Here is a 24,465-nt window from a genome sequence, read left to right as displayed (position 1 = left end):
GGTGTGGGTGTTAACAAAACTTTAAAAAGGGGAAGCGTCACGCTAAGAATGATACATGCTAATTTGCCTTTCCTTTACTACTGGTATCACAAAGACAAACCTTTATAACTAGTTGAGTTTAGAAATTGCTCCTTCAGAAAGTTGTAAAATGATTAGTGTTTGAGCGGTTCCTGTAAGTAATCTAGTTGTATATATACTGTATAGTAATATGCTGTGGATATACACAATTTCCAGCCAACGAAATGTATGCAGCGACATTTTCTAGGGGTAGACATCAGTCTCCCCTCCAGGGATTGAGTAGTTAAGTTTTGTACGCCGTTATATTTAAGGGCATTATTTTAGGAGTTCCACATTTTCGCCATTTGCTAGATGCAAACTGCTAAATGCAGATATAGGCATTGCATGCGCCATGCAGCAGCTGGTGACTGGGCGTCAGTGAAGGGATGTTGGCATTTGTATGCATGATCATTTACCAGTAGCATAACTACAGTTTCCTCATCTACCCCAGCTTGTGCATTTCAGAAATACCAGCATTCACATTTTGATCACTTCCACATTCCCTTGAATATCTCTCTCTTTGCTGACACTTCAATCTCAAGCCAGTACAACAGCAAGTCGCCTGCTACGTGATTCAAGAACTTTCCGCGCTCCAGTCCGTAACTAGCCAGAGAGAGACTAGCCAGTTTCCTTAGACATGTGCTGCTATCACCCTGTTCTTCCATTACTGGTTTCACTGGGCTTCTCAGGTCCCACAGAACCAGACTCTGTGAGTGTCCTTCACATTTCATTTATGTATTTGACAGACACTGTTATCTAAAGTGGGGGGGGGGACCTGATCCACAGGAGTTTTTCGGCATAACCTGTCAATCAGCCAATAACAGTGGGTCCCCAGTACTATAGCTGAGAACCACTGCATTATTTTTGGCTGTTTGAGAGGTAATCTCATCTCATTCATTCATTCATTCATTCATTCATTCATTCATTCATTCATTCATCAACCTTTACTTTACAAGGTAGTGCATTAAGAACAATTTCTTATTTACAATGATAGCCTGGCAAGTACCAGAAAGCACTTGTACAACAAAACAACAAAGTTAATAATATATAAATAAAATAAAATAAAATATGGCAAAAAAAATAGCAAAAACATCTATAACATCTTTAGACAGGACAGTAAAGAAGTCATTCGCACTTGGGTGAGGATGTGCGTCTTGAACCACAAAAAAGGTGTTAGGGTTGATTGACGCTACTGATAGTGTCAGTGATAAGAGAGGTTACGTTGCAGCGCGTCACGGTGTATTTCAGGCAAACCTGGGAAAAAAAATACAAGTTCCTTTTTCTCTTTTCTCTGAGGCTGACGTTTTCGTCTATCTGTACTGACATTAGGGTTGCCAGCCATCTCTTACATAATATGGGATCCTCCCATATAGTACGGGAAGCAGCACTTTATTTTGCAATGCGGGATGCTCCCGTATTACATACTGTAAGGGACGGTTGGTAACCCTAATGTCAGTACAGAATTACAACCTTACTTATCCTTAATGCATGGAGCATATAATTCATGGCATATATACAGCAAAAAAAGATAGAAAAATCAGACAGTATGAGGATCAGTATTTTTTTCCCCAAGTTTGCTTGAAATACACCGTGACGTGCTGCGTGTAACCTGACTTATCACTGACACTATCAATAGCGTCAATCTACAGTCCCGCCCCATTTTTGTGGTTCAAGGCAACACTAATTGAGATATCTAGTGAGATTCATTTTGAAAACTTTCTAGTGGGCCTACATACTGCTCTATACCAAAAAAACCTCAGTTATTAATGCAAATTTCATCCATTTCCCCCTGCTACACGAGGGCATTTATAGTTGTGATGATTCTCCATAAACAAAAAAGGAAATCACCAGTCAGTGATACGATGATTAGGTAAAGAGACAAAGCAATTGGGTTAAATTTTGCGTGTTAACGTACTTGTCTGCACGCTAATTTTCATTTTGCATGCTGGTTTGGGAAGACTCATTTATATTCATGAAACTATCCGACTGGCCGGTGAACATGCTCCCATCGCCATGCACTACCTGTTTTTTCAGGGTAGTTCGGGAAAACTTATTAATATTCATGAGAGAAGCTACCTGGTTAGGCTGCGAACACGAAAATTCACTCTCTGCATACGCTGTGCCTTCACGCATCGCACAGTGTATCTGTTTGCGGGGGGGCGGGGGGGGGGCAATATCGACCTCGCTGAGAGGTTCACTTACCCAGATTCGGAGAGCATGCAGTCGCTGGAATGGGATGTTTTGCTATATGGCTGCGAGACATGGACACCATCCCCTGACTTGAAATGTAGACTGAACTCTTTCGGCACTGTGTCTTTTCTGAGAATCCTTGGGTTTGACTTTGTGTCAAATGAACAAGTTGCTTATTGAGTCCCTAATGAGGCACTTTACCTGCATTGTGAGGGAGTGACAGTTACGGCGACTCCCTGACACTGATTTGACTCGCAGGATCCTCATTGCTGAGGACCCAAGCCGCCGGACCAGGCCTCATGTAACTGGCTATGGTAGATAGACAACCAGAGGGTGACAGAGGCTGCATGTTGACCTGAGTCATCATCCGGGACCCTGAGATGTTTGGTCGTCTGGTGGGCGTGGCAGCAGGCTGTATTACTGGATGCTCCTCAACCTGACCTGACCATATACTGTCCTGACATTATATCACGTATGTTCTGCCCTTGTTCCTACCCGACAAAAATTGCTTCCAAGCAGTACAGCATGTAAATCAATATCACATCTACAATGTCTGAAAATGTTTGCTACCCTTGCGTGGTAACATAGTTTATCTTACATGTTGTTTGCATTTTGTTGATGTTTGTATTTATCACAAACAATTGAGGTGGTAATATATTGTTTGTATTCTGACCGAATTCCATAATTATGGGACCAAAGTTTATCATTAAACTTGACAGTACATGTGTATTTGTTTTCCTTGTTGAGACTACTTTAAATTGTAGTCTCTGTTTTAATTTAAGTAAAATATTTAAAATCAACTAACATGATTTATGTTTCTGTTTTCCTGGAACAAAACTTATTTGACATTACATTCTTACACTGGCATTACATTTATCCCATTGAAAACTATAGATAGCAGTTTCTGGCAGCATACAAATATCCATTCTAAAGTATGAATATGATATTTTGGCAAGGTAGCAAAAACCAGCAGGTATAACTGCAAATTTCTGCTACGATAGCAAATCCTGAAAAAGGCAGCAAAAAAAATGGCAGAATGCAGGCATTTTTAAATGCTTGCAATAAAATTTGCTAGTGAGGGGTGGGGGGCAAATTTTGTCAAAAGGATTTGAAAATGTCTTGGTATGTCGTATTAATACCACCCACCCTAAAATCTTTATCCATATCACTAAGCTGCTTGAGTTTGTGTTTTTTTGCAATACATCTGCCCTCTGCTGGTATGGTGGAGTATTACTGCTCTGCACAGGCGACCTTCTGTGTCTCTGATACGTGTGAACACAAGATTCGCAGAGCAAAAGAGCGCGAGGAAAAGTGAAGTATGAACCTGGCCAGCACAGTAAGGAAATCTGAGTTCAGAAAAGAATATGAAACGTGCTGAGTTTGCTGGCGCAGATCAGCGGAGTGACTTAAATTCTGTGGAAGAAAACAGGTCTATGGGCCAGATTTAATAATGAATTACAAACATTTACATGGGCGGTACTTTACCTCCACTACAGAAAATGGTTGATCATCAAATGCAATCATAACCTTTATTTCCAAGAAGCTCTACTGCTGCTAACTTTGAAAGCTGATAAAGTTTAAATATTGGATGCCAGTTTCAGTATAAGCAACAGGCCAGTATCCTGCATTGCTGCTTGCTCCATCTTCATAAAAACATTTTACCAATGATTATAATCATTATTATTATTATTTTATACATATCCTCTTCAGGTTCTAGGTGCATACACATACGTTTTTGGCTAATTTAAACTGCACAACGCTGCACATTTTTGAGCACAGGTTAAGTGAATCGCGTCATACACATACGCACATATCCGTGTATGGAGAAGAATTCCTGGCACGACACCTTCGGCCTTTCCAGTGCAAAGCTCAGAAATATACTGACTGATAGCTGCTTTCAAACACTGCATGAAATAACTGAGAGGGAAATATATAGGAAATGAAATCTGAATCTATTATATATATATATATACAATAATAATAATATAATGTCTTTTTACACCTCTCTCGACTTGCTCTTTGTAGAGTAAGCTGCCTGTCCATGGACCCGCTGATGTGCTGAGGCGGGTTTGGAACTGTTGACCTTCTAATTACAGGCTTAGTCCACTGAGCCACACGCTGTCTCGTATGTGCATGTAGATATGCGTGTGTTCATATAATTCCTCATTTGAGATACGCACAAAAAATGACACTTTATGGTAGCCCCTATGCAGTCATTTACAGCATTTCAATTTGTATATGTTGCTTGATGTATCAGTGACGTAAATTGAAAGAACGATGTATTGTCTTGAAACCTCTTTATGATATCTCTCACCTAGGCAATTCAACCATTTCGTTATTTGCCATTTAATTACAAAGAAAAAAACTAAACTTTGTGTCTGGGAAACGTCAAATAACGTCAAATAAGTGCGATATTGTGACTATTAGCAGAAGAGAGGCTGATACGTTGCAGAAATCATGCTGCACTTGCTGGTGTGAGGTGCTTTTCAACATCAGTGTATGAACATCCACAGCGCCGCTGTCCGCCAACCTTGGGCTCCAGATCCCACAAGACACTCGACCTCCTGAGATGCAGGGAGATGATCTGGAAATTGAGGCCAACAATGAGTGTTAGGGATGCCTGACAGTGAGGACGCAGTGTGTGTGAGCCAGCATCTGCCGCAGTGACAGGCTCTTTCACAGCAAAGACATAAAGGGGAAGCACATCACTGCAAATCCTCTGCCACACTGCTGAACTAGATAAACTTGGTATCAAAGCTGGAAATAACGCTGTGGTTCCCCTATAGTCACATTACTCATTTCTCTCAACTACACAATGTCTCTCTTCATAGTTTATGGTCTGCCTTTTAAAATAAATATTTATTTCCTATATATAGCTCGGCAATTCTAATAATGACACAGTGACTTTGTAGCCATGTGACTCACGTGACACGTTAAATTCCTCCATCGCCTATGGAGTTTAGATGTTGTATTTTGCAAACATAAACCGTATGACAGTATGGTGTTGCCCTCCGTCCGATATGTTATTTTGAACTGTATCCCATACTTCAGTGCTCGAAGGGGGCCTGTACTCACCTCTTTCTTTCTTCTTTATAAAGCATTGCGAGCCCTATTCTTGCGTCCCAGCACTGAATAATAAGGGGAGTCCTGTTGACAGATTTTCCCATTTCTAGTACCACTTTGACCTTTGACCTCGACACAAGATCTGTCCTGAAGTTCCAAATCCAGAAAAAAAGGGAACTAACACTAAAAGTATTGTTTGTTTCAGCCGAACCAAGCTTTAGAATTTTTTGCCGATAACATCTGAGCAAAACCAGTGTCAGTAACCCCCTCCAAGCCCCCCACCCCCAGCTGTGACCCAGTCTGAGAGTAGTTATTGGAAGATATATGAATGGTTAGTGCCTTTTGTATGCATCACAACACTACATCCTAGTGGACAAAATGCAGAATAACCCTTTGTAATCTTGCCCATAATGGTCACTGTGACACTTTTAATTGTCGTGGGTTTGCAAATTCTGCACCCGTCACCCACTGACTTATTTGCATCTCCTAAATTGTTAATTGTCTCCATGTTTACCTGCATCCCATCATCCCTTTCTCCTACCTTTCATTTCAACCCGTCCTTTCTACTTTCCTCTCTCTTTTTTATCCTCTCATCTCGCCAGCATGCAACCCTTCCTTTCTAGCCTCACCAGGCTCCCCCCCCACGTAACAAAGTGAAGCCCCTCCTTCTCTCTCTCCCTCTCTCCCTCCGTCCCTCCCTCCTGCTGCCTTTATCTATCTGTCGCTCCCCTTCAGTTCACCTCCACTTCTCCAGCGTGCATCTCCCGAGCAGGACCTCCGCTCCACACGGTCAGCTTCCGGCCCGCCACTTTGAAGTCACCGCGCTGCCCCGGGACACACTCTGAGGTTAGAGGCCGTGGGCCTGGGGGGGGGGGGGGGGGGGGGCACCGGTAGCCAGGCTGTCGGGATGGGCGGCACTGTAGAGTCCCAAGCCAGAAGAGAGAGAGTGTGTGTGTGTGTGTGTGTGTGTGTGAGAGAGAGACATAGAGAGAGAGATGGGCAGAGGCGGGAAAGAGTCCAGTGACATGTGGAGGGGGGGAAATGCATAGATGTGGGGGAGATCAGGGAGGCAAGGGGGTCCCACAGAGTATGGAATCAGAGAAGCGCAAATTCGGAATGCAGAACAGTGTGATGCATGGAATGCTGCAGGCGGACGGGGGAGAGAGAGAGTGAGAGCAGCGGCACGTTACAGAGAGAGTGTGAATGTTCACAGGCTGTCCCTGTCGCAGCTCTCCTGGGAGCAGTTTGCGAGTTGCGGTATTGCCTGGCCGGCCACATAAACGTCCAGCGTTCCCAGGTGTGATCAACCGGAACCGATAGGAAGCCGTAAATGGCTTGGAGGGATGGTGAATGAGTCCGGGTGTGTTTGGAAAGCTGGGGACGCCGCGGAGGTGGGTTCTATTTAAATGTGTTTAATCCAGTTTGATTGATGCCCCGGATTCAAATGGCATCTGAAAGTTTTTCTAATGTAGCAGTGAGCCTGTCATGACCTGACAGCTCACTAGGACTGGACTGCAGAACACCAAAAAATGTGTGTATGCACCTAGAACCTGAAGAGGATATACGTATACAGCACCTAGAACATGCCATGCATAAGTTTGTGCTTAAAGCATCTAGAATGTGCAGAGGATTTGTGTGTATAGCACAAAGAACATGCGGGAGATGTCTTTGTACAGGACCTGAAACATGCAGGGGATGTATGTGTATAGCACTGGGAATGTGCCTTGTGTGTGTGTGTGTGTGGCACTTAGAGCTGTAAATGTGTAAGATTCCACTAAAAATCACCCACGGATTAGTGGGTGTAACAGAGTGAGAGCTTCTACCAAGGAACGGAGGAAGAGAGAGTGAGGGATGAAGGAGAACTGCCACTGGGGCTCTCAGCTTTATACAGGTCATGGCCGTGTGGGGGGCCACCTGTGGGTCTTTGGGGTGGCATGCTGTGCAGGGGGGCACAGGCCGAGCAGGGGCTCACACTGCCTGCGCTGCTGAATGAGGCCGTGCCCATGACATCACTGTCCTCGCGGGTCACCTTGCTGGAGGCAGGATGGGTGTGGGGATGTTTCACTGAGTTCTTGTGGGTTCACATCCCAGGAGGAGCCCTGCTTCTGTGCCCTTGAGAGCAGCACTTAACCTTAATTTCCTCAGTCAAGAGATTTGCTTTTTTTTCTTTACTTCCAATGAATAGAAAAAAAATGGCAGCAGCAGGGTAGTTATAGCCGGTAAGGCTTTAGTAGTGACTGCAGGGCACACGCACATCACACGCGTGTCACATCACACGCGTGTCACATCACACACATGTCCACTTCAGGATGCCCCAACACCACTGCAGCAAACTTAGTTTTGAGAATGTCCCATCACACGCTCTCTCCTCCTACCCCCCGATCTGTCGGGGGCCCGGGGCTGTGTTTAGTGCAGCTAACGAGCCACGAGCCGCACCGGGCGATTAATGAGAACAGGAACCCTGGGAACTGCTGGATTAGCAATCCGCCAGAGGATAGCCCAGGATAGAGCTCTGCCTCTCACTCTGCATGCCCCCACCCCAGTTCCCGAGGATGCGTGGGAGTGTGGGGGCGCAGTCGCCTGCCTCACTACATTTTCTCATTTTTTCCCTCCCTGCACAGTTACACACATACGATATCGTGCTTGTGTGCTGGGGTCACAGAGTGACTTAGAAGATGCTTCCATGTGGGAGTGAGTAGGTGAAGCCTCCCTCCTCCGATAGCACTTACTGCGGCGGGACCTGTGGGCAGCACTCACTCGAAGGCTGCAGACTCTGCAGCTGATCGGGGGCTGACAAAGCAGGGTACCCTGGAGATCAGGGTTGTTAACTTTGGTGAAGTGAAATGAGGGCAGCATGGGGATTGTTATACTGTGGAAAAAAGCAAAACAGGCACATGTAGCAACAGAAAGGGTGTAATGTGATAAAGCTTAACAGTAAGTGGTGTAGTTATACATTTTTACAAATTTCTGGGGGTGTAAAAGGCCTGAAAATGGCATTTATCACAGATTATAGGTGATTAATGGCAATTTTTTTCCGATTGGCTGGACATAATTCCGCGATGAAAGTGCGGATGGCTTTACGGACACTGAGCGGAAAGACAATGTCTCTGGGATCTGGCACGCCCTGGGATCAGTTGGGGGGCGCAGCACTCTGTGGGCTCCTGACTGCATGACAGCTGCACCCTAGCTGCGCACACATGCAAACACGCAGTAGGTGAGACTGCGCTCAGCAAATTCAGTGAGTTCAGCTCCTGCCCACACCAGGTCTGGTACTGCTTCTCTGTTCCGTTTCTGCTTAGCAACCTTAAAGCTTCCCAGTGTGCTGAGCGCACAACTACTGTGTGCTGTGGGTCGCCCACAGACTCAACCCACTTCCCATTAGTTACAATGTTACTAACCCAGCCAGTGATTGGCAGCTCCTGGTCCCGCCCACCTTGGGTTTTGGAGCCTCTCTCCCTACTGTGGTGACCTCCAAATGTTGTAGTGACTTTTAGTTCCAGCTGTAGTGGTGACTGGAGGTGGATCGAAAGTGTTTGAGCCAGTTTACATCCCAAAGGGAGGGGGGGGTTACAGTACAACCCTAAAGCAAGATACTTAACCAGAATGACTTGTATGAGGTTATAATAAGCTTTATAAATGTAAATTGGAAGCCACTTTGGGTAAAACTGACTCGTTACCACATGAATAATGTCATGCTAATGAGCCTCTATTTGCACCAACTCTTTAATTTATGGTGAATAAATAGGTTTTGGGGAAATATGTTTGATTTTGGATGGCCAGGGGGGTCAAGGGTGCAGTGAGAATTCCACCTGTTGGTCTGCCGTACCATTGTCACATGGAAAACCGCGCCGAAGACATCCGCCTTTAAGTCGGGGGGGGAAATAACGGTTTGGTGGAAAAACGTGAGAGAAGCGTTCACCGCTACGTTTTGGGGGCTGGTCACGTTTGAAGGGCAGGTATTTTTAACGAGAATAAAGAGTGAAAAAGAGCCCATCTAAGTATAGACTGACTTCAGGGCACAGCGGAGTCGGCCATTCCAATTAAGGAGCTGATGTCCTCCCAAATGAGATTAGCGTTAGCGCTCCACCCGTCAGAGAGATGAGAACAGAATGAATTGGAGCAATTCTTTTTTTTTTGTCATGGAGCGACTCTCGTAAATGAGAGAAAGTGACCTATTTCTCAGCCATTATTGAAGAGACAGCCATATGATTTTACATTTTGTTGGGATCTTAGTTCAGTTGACTAACAGGCATTAAGAAAGACAGGAGTTATGGTGAGGGGGGGGGGGGGGGGGGGGGGCAACCCAAAAGGTGTTTTATAGTTACTTTGACCTAAACAAGCAATTTGGTGAAGATTTCGATGGCAGCTCCTTACCTGTGGAGATTACTGCTGCTTGAGGGTGCATGCTGCCCCCTGTAGTAAGTGTAGGGTATTGCAGTTGTTCTCATGGGGAAATATTTTTTGAGTTCGCTTGGTTTAACTGAAACCAGTAATTCCCCACAAAAATGTCACAAAGTTTCTAAGGGATGTAGAAGAAAGTCTTTGAAGGCACGGTGTCCTAAGGGTGTCATCCTTAAACGAGTCTCCCTGGCTGTGGCAGTGATGAAGGTCTGTGTTTTACATTTCAGCTTCCAGGCTTCGCTCTGGGTGTCCAATGAGGCAGAGATTATAAACGGGGGCTTCTGATTGGATCTGCTGGACTTCCCCACTTTCTGGAGGGCCTGATGGCTGCAGGAGAGAGCGAGGGCAGCTTGGTGGTGATTCCGGCTTTATTCCGGAGACTGACAACTGCCGTGAAAATTGGTTTTTCAGAAATGCTACCCCCTCAAAACATTTGATGCAAATTTTAAATTTCGCTTTCACAGTGTTGTCTTTCAAAGCAGTTTGGAGACAAGTGCAGAGCACCGGTTTTGCTGGTAAAATTAGATGACAGAATTTGTATTAATCTAAGCTTATAAACACATGTCCGACTGCCAATTGTAAAGTCGATGACAATGAAAGCCTCCGGTGTCTCCTATTGTCTCCTGTTCCTCTCACCTGTACCAGCCATGAGTCGGCACTACACGTCGGATTAAATCTTCAGCATCCCGGACTTGTGCTTTCTGGGCACGTAATTCAGACGTTTACAGGGGTTAGAAAAGTTGCAGTGTAGATCTCAATAAAATCGCAATAAAACATCAAATAAACTGCAGCCTTTTGAGGGATAACGGAGAGCATGACTCCATCACGCCAGGGTTATAAACGCAGCGCGGCTCGCAATCATCCCAGAATGAAAGGTTCATTTAAGCCTAACTTTTGTATCTCATTTTCCTTTCCATCTGAAAAGGGCGACTGGCTGGAATGACGAACATGCGGTGATTATAAAATCATTAGCCCGGCGAGCTGCCCTCTGATTCAACCTCTGCGACTGAAGTATGAAGTGGTTCATACTTGTGGAAATAGCTTCTGTGTTCCCTGACAAAGGGCATCCATGTCTCTCTGTGTCTATGTAGGTTATATATATACCATTTATTTTATACCCCTTACCTGCAGATAATGAATAAATGTTTGCACAATCCTTCAAAGCATCTGTATGTCAATTATATGGGTTAAGTGGCCAGGTGCAACTCTTTATACATACGGGAGAAATGAATATGTTGAGCAGGAGTGCCTCTCCGCCCCCCCCCCCAGGGGCACTCTTGTACCGTGCATAGGACACTGCGGCTGCCAGCAGCTCTGGATCCAGCCAAAGGAGTGAGAGCCTATTTCCTCCACTCCTTTCATGCTGTGCGGCTGCATTGCTGTGGAGGGCCCTTGTGCTCTCTAGCGCCCTCTATGTGTATGTGTGTGTGTATGTGTGGGTGTGTGTGAGTGAGTGAGAGGTTGAACACCGCTTTAATGGTGCAAGGTCAGCAGAGTGACCCGAGTCTAGTTCCCCCAGCCCCGTTTGCCGTACAGTCCCCTAACTGCTGTCGTCATCCATACAGGGGGCGTTTGCCCACTGCCAGCACACCCAGCCCTCAGGTGCAGCAGGACCTACAGCCCTGTACACTCGCCCATCTCATCATCGCTGCTTTGCAGGTCCGGTATTATCAACGAGCCTCTTCATCCGGGCCAATCTCTCTATCACCAAGGCAGTAAATATCATCCTTGTCGTGAACTCTGCACTCCGTCTTGTGTACACTTTGGGACCAGGATGAAAGCTGAGAGGGATTAACCTTTACAGATGTCGTCTTCTATTGCTCTGAAAGCGGTATATGGTGCTGACATAAAGACTGCCCCCACCTTCGCTCTCTGTACCGACAGCAACCGAATACAGATTGTGCCCCCCCCCCTCCTCCCCTTTTCCCTTTTTTTTGGATCTCTGAGCTGTGAGCATGACCGGAATCAGGAATGCAGGGGGGTGGTGGCAGACCCACAGAAGGAGTCTTACACAGTAAGCAAGCTCTCACTGCAAAGAGTCAAAGAGGCGTTTATAAAGGAAAAACTTCAGGCAGAGATAAGAAGATCATGGGGCGTCCGAGCTACAGGCACAAGGCAGAGTATAAGTCAGGATGGGGCACCAAATAGGGGGGTAACAGTATGCGACATTCATGGTTCAGTACAAACCTTTGTTTTGAATTTGTGTTGTTAAGTCGTTAAACCTTTTAACCACAATCAGGAACAGCTGTAAACCAAAGGCAATACTTCTGTCACCGTGTATGAAAAAAACAAAGATAACAATCATAATGAATTAAAACCATAGTTCATTACTCAGTTCTCTAGTACTGCAGCGATACACACCCTATAGCTGTAATTATTTAAAGCCTGGTCTGAATTTCCTGGTAAAAGCACCTTAAATGTCACAGAGGCTGCTTTTGCAGCAGTCATACACACACCACATGATGTCGTCTGAAATTAGTTAGCATGATAGATGTGTTTCCAGCAACAGATCAGAGTTTGGTTTAACCACACTTTTATGAACCACTTTCTCCAGTGTTGGTGTAATTTATTGGGAAACCAAAATATTCACAAACTGCTGACGATGACTGACTGTAACCAGCTTTAGCCATAACCAACTCACAGCCGCATTTAGCATAATGCTAGCATAATCAGATTGTGAATTTGGGTTCCGCCCATGTCAAATAAGGTATTCATTCTTTGTGACGTACTGAATGGTATACTGCACAAATATGTGTGCCGTTACAACCATCCCATCACAGAATACTGGGAAGTTCTGAATCAAAATGGTCACCTTCTGGAAGCTGGTGAGCTCTGGCCTTAAAAGGTGGTTCAATTCGTAGGGGGAGTCCTGTGAGCTATTTGCCACTAGGAGGTGCTGCAGTTGCATTATCTGTTTTGGCAAAATGGTCAACAGGGTGTGAGTTCAAAGTGTGGCTATGGAGGCCAGGCTTAAAAGCCAAGGACTAGGAGTTTGTTCATGAGTGACCTTAATCATCGTGAAGCTAGCATGTCCTACCAGCAGGTTAGCTATCTCTGCCGGAAGCAGGTTCTCGGCCTCCATTTGCGACGTCCAGGACATGGACTTTCTCACCCCCTGGTGGAGATGGCTAGGAGCAGAGGAGCATCGCACCCTCTGAAGGTCAGCCCACCAGAGGCCAAGGAGCGGATCAGAAAGAGAACCAGAGCAGCAGGTGGCATGGCGTTTAGAGGCTTGGGTACATAAGCGTTTAGGAGTGCAGGTTTTACACACTGCTGTTCCCAGGTCACGTTGCTCCATATTCAGCTTGGCAGAGCAGTGAGATAGCAGGCAGCACAGGGACACCTATGGGCCACCAGGACTCTCAGCTTCCCCATGAGTTACCTGATGACCCAGATTTATATTATTTCTCCATCCATCTTACCGCTTATCCTGGTCAGTGTTGGTGGGGGGGGGTAGAACCTATTTTAGGAAGTACAAGGCTGGGGTACACCCTGGATAGGATTTTTTTATTGCATAATAACATAAGACAAATCAACCTGACAGCAAATAAAGTTTCTAATTACAATTAAGTACCTTAATTCCTAAAAAGCTGCTTGAATGTAGGTCTTTGTTAAATGGATAAGAACATAAGAAATTTACAAATGAGAGGAGGCTGTTCGGGTCATCAAGCTCATCTGGGGAGAACTTAACTAATAGCTCAGAGTTGTTAAAATTTTATCTCGCTCTGATTTAAAGGAACCCAGGGTTTTAGCTTGCACTACACTAACAGGAAGACTACAGTATTCCATACTCTAACTACACACTGTGTAAAGAAGTGCTTTCTCAAATTCATTTTAAAATGTTCTCCCGCTAATTTCCACTTGGCCATTCTCTAATGGCCACGAGTTCTAGTATTTAAACTAATATTGAAGTAGCCATTTGGCTGAACAGCATCCAGACCTGTTAGAATCTTATATACCTGGATCATGTCCCCCCTTAGTCTTCTTTGTTTGAAGCTAAACAGATTCAGCTCAGCTAACCTCTCCTCATAAGACATTCCTCTAATACCAGGAATCATTCTTGTAACCCTATGCTGAACCCTTTCCAAGGCAGCAATGCCCTTCTTAAGGTATGGTGACCAAACCTGCACACAATATTCTAGGTGGGGTCTTACCAAGGAATTATCTAATCGTAGCATCACCTCCCTTAACTTACCTCCACACACCTAGAGATGTAACCCAAAATCCTATTGGCTATTTTTATTGCTTCCCCACACTTGTGAGAGTGGGACATGGAAGCATCAACATACACACCGAGGTCTTTCTCATAATCAGCTACCTTTATTTCCGTGGAACCCATAAAATATCTGTACTTTATATTCTGCTCCCTGCATGGAGTACCTTACATTTATCTATGTTAAGTTTCATCTGCCAGGTATCAGCCCAGTCGCTCATTAAATCAAGATCCCGTTGTAGCCTCTGTGCTGCTAGATCAGTATCTGCTACACCACCCACCTTGGTGTCGTCTGCAAATGTAACCAGTTCACTGTATGTATTGGTGTCAATATCATTAATGTAAATTAGGAACAATAGTGGTCCTAAAATTGAACCCTGCAGTACCCCACTATGAACGCAGGCCCACTGTGACATTGTGCCTCTAATAACTACTCGCTGCTTCCTGCTGTTAACCAGTTTCCGATCCAAGCTGCTACAGTTCCTAAAATCCATGCAGCCTTGAGCTTAAGCAAGAGCCATTTGTGGGGGACAACATCAAAGGCCTTCTGGACATCTAACTTGGAAATAAGATGGATTCATGTATTTGCCATTTATGTGAATAAGTTTAAAGTCTAGCCAATATCTTACTGCCATCTAATGAAGTTGGCAGAGAACATGGGCTTTGTCTGCAAGCTTATTACATTTATTGCTCAGAAAATCATTTCATCGCAATTGATGAGTCCCCACATGGCAGTGGAAATCACGTGGCTGCACTGGGGAGGGACAGGCTGCACAGGGCTGGACCAACAGAACGAGGGAATAAAGCGATACACATGGGAATGGGGGGGGCGGGGGGCAAGGCTCACTTATCCTAAATTAATTATGAAATCTCCCAAATTGAATTTGAATCTGCTGCAAAAATAGAAAAAAGAGAAATGGTACGTTGATAAATGAGTGGTGGGAGCAAGGAGAGGGAGAGGAGGGGGAGAAGGGAGGTGAAAAGGAGAGGAGAGGGACAGAGAGAGGGATTGAGTGGGAGGGGGAGAAGAATGGGGGATCAAGTCAGTGGGGTAGAGGGGGTGGACAAGGGGATCAAGTCAGGAGGGAGGAGAAGAGGAGCAGGGAATCAAGTCAGAGGGGAAGGGGTAGGAGAAGAGGAGAGGGGGATCGAGTCAGGTGGAGAGGGGAGAAGAAAGTAGAAGGGGATTGAGTCAGAAGCGGAGGGGGGAGGTAAAGAGGAGAGATAGATATAGTCAGAATGGGGGAGAAGTGAGGGGTGGTGAAGCGGAGGGAGAAGTGATTTAGTGCAGATGATTTAAGTCCACAATCAATCAGGGCTACATCCATTGCAGACAGACAGAGACAAAGAGAAACAGGCAGACAGACAGAGAGATTGACAGAAGCAAGCGGACAGACAGAGACTGGCAGAGATGAGCTTGACTGAAGATGCTGCTGGTGATGATTGCCGTACTGAAAGCACTCTATACCCTTCTCATTGGAGAATAAACGGGACCTCGGAAACCAGGTTTATGTCCAAAGGAGTGCTGCTGTTTCTCCAGGGTATCGATCGCGCCTTCAGTGCGCCTCACATTACTATAATTACTCCCCCCAGTTCTGTCCTGCTTATAACTTTGGGATCAGATCTAAGCGTGAATATGGAGGTTTTGTTACACTTGTCATGTCCTGGAAGGATCTCATGCATTCTGATGACAGAATGAGCCACCACCTAAAGCTGCCCAATGTTTGACACATTTACTGAATTGTTCAGTCGCTTAACATTATGCACGCACTCTGGTAAAAATGTTGCTTCCTACTGATATTTTCTATTTCAACTCCCCACACTCGTGACTAGTGGGCGACAGGGACATCGTGAAACCACAAGAAGCAGCCGTGAGATATAGCGCCCTGCATGGGTGTCCCTGCTTTAACTAGTTTACGGAACGTTAACTGTGCCGGGGTTCACTTGTGATGGAGGTCAGGCTGGCTGCTGTGTGGCCATGTGTGTCCACCTGCACATCCTAGCAGATCTTCAGAATATGGCTTTATTTTCACATACATTATATGGGGGGAACCAACATTATCTGTGTGGTACCTGGCAGACTTGCCTTGTCCTCAGTCTCCTCCCTCAAGCATGTAATAGTGAATTTGCAGCATCCCACTTGGTCCCACATGGCCTCCCACGCTCTGACATCTCCCCCCCTCTTCACCTGTCCCACTCTCCCTCTCTCTCTCTCTCTCTCTCCCCCTCTCTTACCACTGGCTGCCATGCCTGTTGTTACTCTGGCTACACAAACTTGGCCTCACACTCTGTTTATTCTTTTTTTGTTAAATTTCTGCTCTTGGCGCCTGCACCTCGAACACAATAGCAAACCAAGCTACTTCGATTTTATTGAACATCTCTCGGTTGTTTTAAACATTTATCGTTCCTTAACATTTATAGTGTCCGGAACAGGGTCCATTTCCAGTTCTGAGCTAATTTCACGCCTGGCATTCAACCATCCATTTTAATTTAGCCTTGACTGCCTGAGACAGTCCATCAGTGTCGCATCTCCATTATTCATGAGCTCGTTCGTTGTCTTGCCTCCTACCCCTGGCCCTCATCCCCACATTTCCCCCCGGATCTCCTCTGTTCTGGTGTTGATGCGTCTTCTCAGCTGGACTTTGCATAGATGCCAAAAAGCAGCCACCCAGCGTCGTCCCACAGATCACCCGATTTCGAGCAGCCGGAGCACGACCAGCATGTAGCCAGGCACCCATCCTTTATTTAGAGTGTGGCCTTAATGAGGCACGTGGATAAATATGGATTTTTCCTGCTTTTCACCTTTGTCTGCTTCCCTGCCCCCAGAGCGGCCTGGGAACTCTGTCCCTCTTTCTTCATATCTCCAGCAGAAAGTCACCTCCATACCAAAGGTAGTATCTAAATATAACATCCATGTACCCCGAGGAGGTTCCTCACAGAGAAGAAGCACAAAGCAGAGAGGAGGCATAGAGGGGAGAGTATAGAGGCAGCAGGAAAGTGACGTGTCGCATGAGAGCAACTGGATTAAAAAAGGCACTTGTAAAAGAGAGACCAATAATGGAGCCGATAATGCCTCTGCCTGCAGGTTCACCAGATCCATGGCTCAGATCCCGTCCTCCTCAGAAACACAGAACTGCCTGGAACGTTTTTGCTAAATCAGAAAGTCGTGGGTCTGGTTCTATGCGGGCTGCCGGTGTCCCGTGGAGGAGTCCACACATGCTCAAAGTTTTTTTTGTTCATCTGGTTTGTAAAGTTGAATCAAGGTGTGGTGGAGATGCACAGAAAGGCCACCCTCAGCGCTTTTGGCTGATGATGTGGATCCCAGGTGAAACACTTGCTGTTAGCAGCGATTATTTCTAGTAACCTGTCAGTCCTGTTCTGGGTCAGATGAGTGGGTACAGACTGCGGCCCATTCTGGAACAGCGGGACCAGGAACTGGCACTTGTGGCAAAACCCATGGAGAGACGGCATGAAGAGAGAGGGACAGACATGAGACTTGGGACGGGGAACCTGACAAAAAGGTGCTGTGGAGTTTTATTACTGCGTAGATGCCTTATTTATGACACCACTGACATTTTTGAGAATTTCCAAAAAATCATGGGAAAAAATGTGAACATGACAGTATTGAGATTGTTAGCTTAGGACACCTGTGGGGAGGGTGTGGGAGGAGCAGATGGATATGCCCCTGGGGAGAGGCATATCCCCCCCTACGAAGGGGGGGATTTCCTCAAAGGAGAGGGGGTGAAGCCTGCCAGTGAGCAGTGATTAACATGTGAGCAGTGGTTAGTGTTGAGCATTGGTTAGCATGTGGGCAATGGTTAGCATGTAAGCAGTAGTTAGTGTTGAGTAGTGGCTAGCCTCTGAGCAGTAGTTAGAGTGTGGGTAATGGTTAGTGGGAGAGCAGTGGTTAGTATGTGGGCAGTAGTTAGCATGTAAGCAGTAGTTAGTGTAGGAGCGGTGGCTAGCCTGTGAGCAGAGTGTGGGTAATGCTTAGTGCGTGAGCATTGGTTAGCACAGTGGTTAGCATATAAGCGGTGGGTAGCATGTAAATAATGGTTAGCATGTAAGCAGTGGGTAGCGTGGTGGTTAGTAAGTGAGCAGTGGGTAGCATGTAAGCAGTAGTTAGTGTTGAGCAGTGGTTAACATGTGTGCAGTAGTTAGCATGTAAACAGAAGTTAGTGTAAGAGCAGTGGCTAGCCTGTGAGCAGTAGTTAGCATGTGGGTAATGGTTAGCACGTGAGCAGTGGATAGCGTAGTGGTTAACGTGTAAGCAGTGGTTAGCATGCAAGCAATGGTTGCTGATTGATGTGCAGGGTGCATGGCGACCGATGGCCATGAAGCTAAAATCTGGGAAGGGTGTGCAGTCTGAATATAGGGGTTCCCACACTATTCAGAACACTTGGGTCTATAGTCCACCTATAATATGTCATCAGTTCTTTTAATGGTCCACTGTAGATGACTACCTGCCATCACCTTTTACCCTGTGCCTGCCCAGCAGTGTCTCAGCTCGTTTACTAATTACCTTATGGTTGACAGGATGTTAAGATTATTGTGCAAGTACTGATACATCCATCTATCTATCTTACAAATGCTTATCCTGTTCAGGGTCATGGAGGACATGAAGCCTATCGCAGGCGGCACAGGGCAGAGGGATGGGGTACACACTGGGTACAATGTCAGTCAGTCGAGCCATTACTGATACAGCAATCAAAAATAGTATAATTACGATACATCTTAGTGTATGTTACACAACATGAGCTCCAAAACAGTTTAAGTGTAATGTCTGGGTTCATCCATGCTTTCCAAAGGAAACTGTGAGCTGTTACCTCGCAGCTCTGTTCCCTGTGTGACATTGACTGCTTTGGTCTATTTCTTTGCGATTAACTGCTATCCACGCCTGATTTTTAGCAGCAGTTTAAAAGAACATTCAGGTAAGAAAATATCAGAGATTTGTCAGCCTACCTACCCAACTGCAATGCCAAACTTCTCATTACAGATTTAATCATATTAATTATTCACTTTTCCAAGGCTTAAAGTTTAAACACATCAGTGACTTGAGAAATTTCATTCAAATTAATAAGCATTTAACAAACAATAACGTAGAAGAAAATGGACAAGGCAGAGAAAAGGATTTTAACCCTTTAATCCTGAGTTTCCTCATCAAACCAGGGCTCAACACCATCACATGCACCGGAGCCACAAAACACAGCATATTTGTTTCTTCTCCCTGTGACCATAATTTGAATTGAGGGGGGGGGGGGTCTGGGGGTGTCCAGGACCTCTCATAAAAAAGAAAATCCGTGTCATGCTAATTCATCTTGATGTATAGCCTCTTCCTGGTTTGCCGGGGGCTGGGAGCTGGAAAGGCTACAAAGAGATACATCCACTAAAACCAGCTTTCAGGGTGACAGGGAAAACATAAATATCTTGAGCAGAAATATCCTTTCCTGTCATTTTGAAGCAATTTGCCTATATTTATGTATTAAGTTATGACGGAGAAAACCTGACCATAAAAGCAAGTGAAAATGAAGATGGATGGTTGGCTAATAGCATCCGTTGCTCGAGCGAAGCCCAGCAGGGAAATCCGATGCAGCACTTTCCGTCACGTGCTGTGATGCTGTTCGGTTCGCAGGCTCCGCTCACGGCAGCCAGTTCGCAGTGGGTGGTAGCTGGAGGAGGAGCTGATACTGCAGCATGCTTGCTGCTAGCTGCTTAACAGGCTGTTCCCTGGTCAACACACGTTCCCTAAGTCTGTCTTAGGTCAAATTTGTAGGTAAGTTGAAAGATACATATAGTTCTCATTTAGTGTCAGTTAGTCAAATGTTTGTCCTATCATATAGTATATATGTTGCCTTTCTATGCATATAAAGCACTTTCAAATACAGTAAAACATCTTCAAATAATAATACTGCAATAGTAATATTGTAATCATAAAAGTAATTGCATACAATGCTGTACTGTCCCTCAAGCCGACGAACCAATGGAGCCATGCGATGTTTTCATGAGCGTTACAAAGTGGTGTGTGCGTTCATTATTACGAACCATTGCGTATATACTTAACCCAAACTTTTCATAATTTTTTTTTTTAATGACAGTTCGTTCATAAGTACGAGTTGTTTGCAAGTTGGATGTTATTGACCTGGGGACTGCCTGCATATGCGTGAATTAGTGTGACATCAGTGTGATTCCAGCTCTCCAGAGAGTTTGTAACTTAAGATATGTCTAAGGCTGCGTGTTGCCAGGTTCAGCAAAAATAGTGCCCAAGGTCTGCTTGGGAATCTACCCAATGGAAGCTGAAACCAGCCAGATATTTGAAATCCTAGTATCTCAAAGAAACAAACCAATATTTTGTGTGCTGATCACATTCAAATGTTCGGCATTTTAAAACCACAGTTCAACACAATGGCGTCATGTCGACAGACTCACTCTCTTTTCTTTGACGTGCCAACTTTGGCCAGCTGGCTGGAGTGAGATTTTCAGCTCGAGACATGTCTGCACATGCATGTACATGCTTGGAACAGTTTTATTACCTTGTAAATAGTCTGTGTGGTTTGCAAATTTAGCTGATGTAGCTAATTTAAGTTTTAGGTTTATAGTGGAATAATATAGATTTGCCATAAGATTGCTTGCGTGAGAGTCTGAAAGCATGAATATCACGCCAGATGCGTGAGAGTTGGCAACCCTGCATTCCAGGTGCATCTGTCTCTAACCTCCAGTGGCTTTGATTCAGTATTACTCAGTATTAGGAGCCACCGTTAATAATAATTAATTTGTTTTCCCCCTTAGAGTCCGCTACTGTGGAACATTATGAAAGCAACCCAAAAACCCGTAATCGGCGACCTCCTAATATTTACCCATAACTGTATTTTCAAAATAGCCCAGTTGGGCGGGAAAACCGCGGACCCTGGCAACTCTGGTCGGCAAAAGTATTTTTACGGGAGTTTCCGAAACTACCATTATCACTAACGTTGAAAAAAACTTCTGCTCCTTGTAAAAGTCAAATGACGTAGCTTATGACTGCACAAATAATTAGCTTTAGCATTTGTATAATTTTGTATATTGTAGGCCTATATACAGTAAGAGGTGTTGTAAATGTATATATTTCTGACGTGTTTCATTTGCACGTTTAACCAAAGCTCTTTATAATGTGTATTTAGAAGCGGCGAACTTTATATTTTGTTTGTCGGGTTAGCTGTACACAAATAAGCAAAACAACATATCATTTGCACATTTTTTGTCCAGCCAAAATTGTTTATAATTCTAGCAGTGGCTAAGTATATATTTTGAATCATGTATTTTAACTTTGATTAGTAATAAAGTTCAGTTTTTATAAATGCTTGACTGTTGATTAACCTCACACACAACCATGTGTTTAAAGTAAATGCACGTATTTTATTTAGCAAAGGCAAAATATCATAATATTGTAGCCTCACAAACACAAAGCTGTATATCAAAGGAACCATCACAGGAACAACACAGGGATACAGAAATTTAGTCACTACCCATCTCACTCTGTTCCCCTCAGTTTAAAGTGCACTCTTGTCCTACTCTGATGTTTGTCGGCTGAATGTCTTTATCATAAGATAGAGCTGCATTTGAACGTGGCTCAGGTACAGTCTCCGTTTCAGCTTCACAATGGTTGTAAACAGCACACATTGTGCACAAAACATAAGCAAAACAACATATGCCAAGTAGCAAAGGTCCTGTACTTTCTCCATATTCACATGTGGCTTACTTCCGTGAAAACGATGGAAGAGTGTTCTTTGTTCCTGTCAAGAATAACCAATCGGGAAAAGAGACATCAAAACGAAGATAGCTAATCAGAAAAGGGTTACAAGCTAAACAGAACGAATCAGAGGTCACTGATGTAGGTGTAACAAAATGTTTACATTTATGAGCACCCTCACTAACGTGTTTATGGAAAGATTAGTTGTCGGAAAGTGCTGAAATTCTTCTTCACTTGTGGGAAAGAAAGAGATCCGTGGTAGCGAGGATGGAAGGCTAAATCAGAATGAAATTTTTGCGTTACTAAACGTATTACTGTGGACAAACCCTCACGGCTCTCTGCAAGGCTGTTAGGCAAAGCCCTAGTTAAGGCATTATCAGCATAAACAAATTTAGCTAAATGAGCTACAGTAACAACATTAACACAGGTCCTCCAGCAGCCTTCTGTCTGCAGTGATTTCGGTTATATCCCAACTTCTTATTGCCTTGGACCAAATATAATAGAAGATATGACCCTTTCTAAGAAGCCATTTCATTGCTATGCATCTGGCCTAACATTGGCTTTAGCTTAATGCTGTTAGCGCACATGAAGAGACAGTCTGTGACCTAACATTGTGTTAAGGAGGTGGTGTGCTGGCCTTCTCATATCAGAACCCCATTCAGGGCAATCCGACCTCCCTCCTGCCTCTTACCCTCACATGCCCCCTTATATCGCCGTTCCGTTCGTGAAAATGCTCAGTTTGACTTACAGTGTCCTTCACTTCACCCTGCAGCTACCAAGATGGCCATGAATGACATCCTGAAAGCTGAGGACATTAAGAAGGCCCTTGATGCATTCAAAGGTAAGCCCCCCCCCCTCACAACAGTATTAGTCAGGGGAACCTCATTCTGTGTCATAATCCCCCTTCATCAGTTTTTTGTCAAGGTTGTGAATGAAAATCTGGAAACAAAATGCTGAAATAGCACACGAGGAGTCCACCAAAAGCATGCTGCTGTTGCTGTTTTTCTGGGGCACTGGCTAGTTCGTCACTGCCCAGCTGTCCCCGTTCCTAACCTTGCCCGGTTCTCATTAGCTGCAGACACCTTTGACCACAAGAAGTTCTTCGAGATGGTGGGTCTGAAGAAGAAATCTACCGACGACGTCAAGAAAGCTTTCCTGGCCCTGGATGTGGACAACAGTGGATTTATCGAAGAGGAGGAGCTCAAGTGAGAGGCAGGGGGGCGGCAGGCGGGCAACAGTGTGAGGGAGGTGGGGGCGCTACCTGTGAATTTGCTCCACAACACTGCACCCCCAAGGGAGGAGTTACTAAAAAATCACCATCAAAAGTTGCACTTTGAAATTCTTCCCAGTCCCTCTCTGCCAGATCCCTTCCGAAGCCATTCCCAGACCCCCGCCCTCAGGATTAGGCAGGGGAGCAGCGTGTGTGTGTGTGTGTGTGCATCTGAGTGTGTCTGTGTATGTATATATGTGGGTGTGTGTGAATTAAGTTTATATTACATTGTGGGGACCAAATTTTCTGCACAATGTGATAAAAACCTGTCATTTTGGCGTTGTGGGGACCACTTTTTCAGGGGCCCACAAAGACCTGTGAATGGTTAAGGTTAGGACTGGGTAGGGGTTAAGGTCGTCATGTTGGAGTTACAGTTTTCCCCATAGAAATTAATGGAGAGTCCCCACAAAGATATATTTACAAACCCGCGTGTGTGTGTCTGAGTGTGCGCGCATGTTCGCTAACCACTCCATGCCTGGGAGAGCAGAGGAGCGATGGCACTCTCTCACCCTTCTGCTCCCTCCTGCCCTCCATGATGCCCTGTCTCCTTCAGGTTTGTGCTGAAGGGTTTCTCCACGGACGGCAGGGACCTGACTGACAAAGAAACCAAAGCCTTCTTGCAAGCAGCCGACAAGGACGGAGACGGCAAGATCGGGATGGAAGGTGGGAGCGTCTCACATGAGCTGGAGACCTATTGCTGGGCACCCATCATGCTGAAATATGGAAGGAATGCTGGGCTCCCGTTCACTTACAAACCTGGAGTTTGCCTTCTCTCTCCAGCATGGCTACAGATGATGATTCTTATTTTCTACAGGAACATTAAATTGTTGGGCTGATTTCATACTTACCAAAATATTAATATTCTTGTATTTAGGCACAAATCATTGTTTTCATGTTAATATGAATGAATAATAATTTTAAACAATTTTAAAAACTAGGTCCTATTCTTATTCTAATGTAATTTAAGTGAATCTCAAATGTCAGTGGCCAAGTGACCTAACATTCAGATTACGACGATGCGACTGGCCGTAACTCCTGTGATGTCATCACCAGTCATGTGACACCCTCCCCCCCATCTCTCTTTCAGAGTTTGCAGCCTTGGTTCAGGAGTAAAAGCCAACGCCTTTCTGACAGACTAGTGCTCTGCCCTCATGGTCCTTAACTCATTGCTATTTCCATTGTCGCTGCCCTTAACAAGCCCCCCCCAAAAGGCCCACGATATCCCGGTTTCTCCATCCAGACACACTGGACAGAAACGTGGGTGCCTAATGCCCCCTACCCTTCAAGGTAGTGCCAAACAGGCCATTCACCTTTTTTATACAAATACCGCAAATACAGTCAGCAAATGTGACGAAGGTCGAATCTCATGTAGATATATAAATATGTAACACCTGCCCCCCCCCCCTACATAATCCTCCCAGCTCCCCCTCCGGATCCCTCATCTGGTAATGAGCTGTTGTGAAATTCACCGAAAGGAAAATAAGTTGAGCTGTGAAAAAAAGAAAACAAGAAAATAAAAAAATATAAAAAAAACACCCGTATGGT

The 24,465-nt window shown here is 45.0% G+C and overlaps 1 protein-coding gene across 1 annotated transcript; it reads left to right on the top strand.

Annotated features, from left to right (window-relative positions):
- Positions 1-6,028: 6,028 nt before the first annotated feature.
- Positions 6,029-24,445, top strand: pvalb6 (parvalbumin 6). The gene is made up of 5 exons (XM_048992287.1): positions 6,029-6,156; positions 22,423-22,491; positions 22,723-22,855; positions 23,474-23,583; positions 24,008-24,445. Exons 2-5 carry the CDS (start codon positions 22,431-22,433, stop codon positions 24,031-24,033), a joined length of 330 nt encoding a protein of 109 aa, XP_048848244.1. The 5' UTR covers positions 6,029-6,156; positions 22,423-22,430; the 3' UTR covers positions 24,034-24,445.
- Positions 24,446-24,465: the final 20 nt, after the last annotated feature.

The sequence above is a fragment of the Brienomyrus brachyistius genome, chromosome 22 (assembly GCF_023856365.1).
Source record: "Brienomyrus brachyistius isolate T26 chromosome 22, BBRACH_0.4, whole genome shotgun sequence".
Classification (NCBI taxonomy): domain Eukaryota; kingdom Metazoa; phylum Chordata; class Actinopteri; order Osteoglossiformes; family Mormyridae; genus Brienomyrus; species Brienomyrus brachyistius.
Note: the sequence above shows the minus strand (reverse complement) of the source record. Positions and strands in the feature narration are given on the sequence as shown.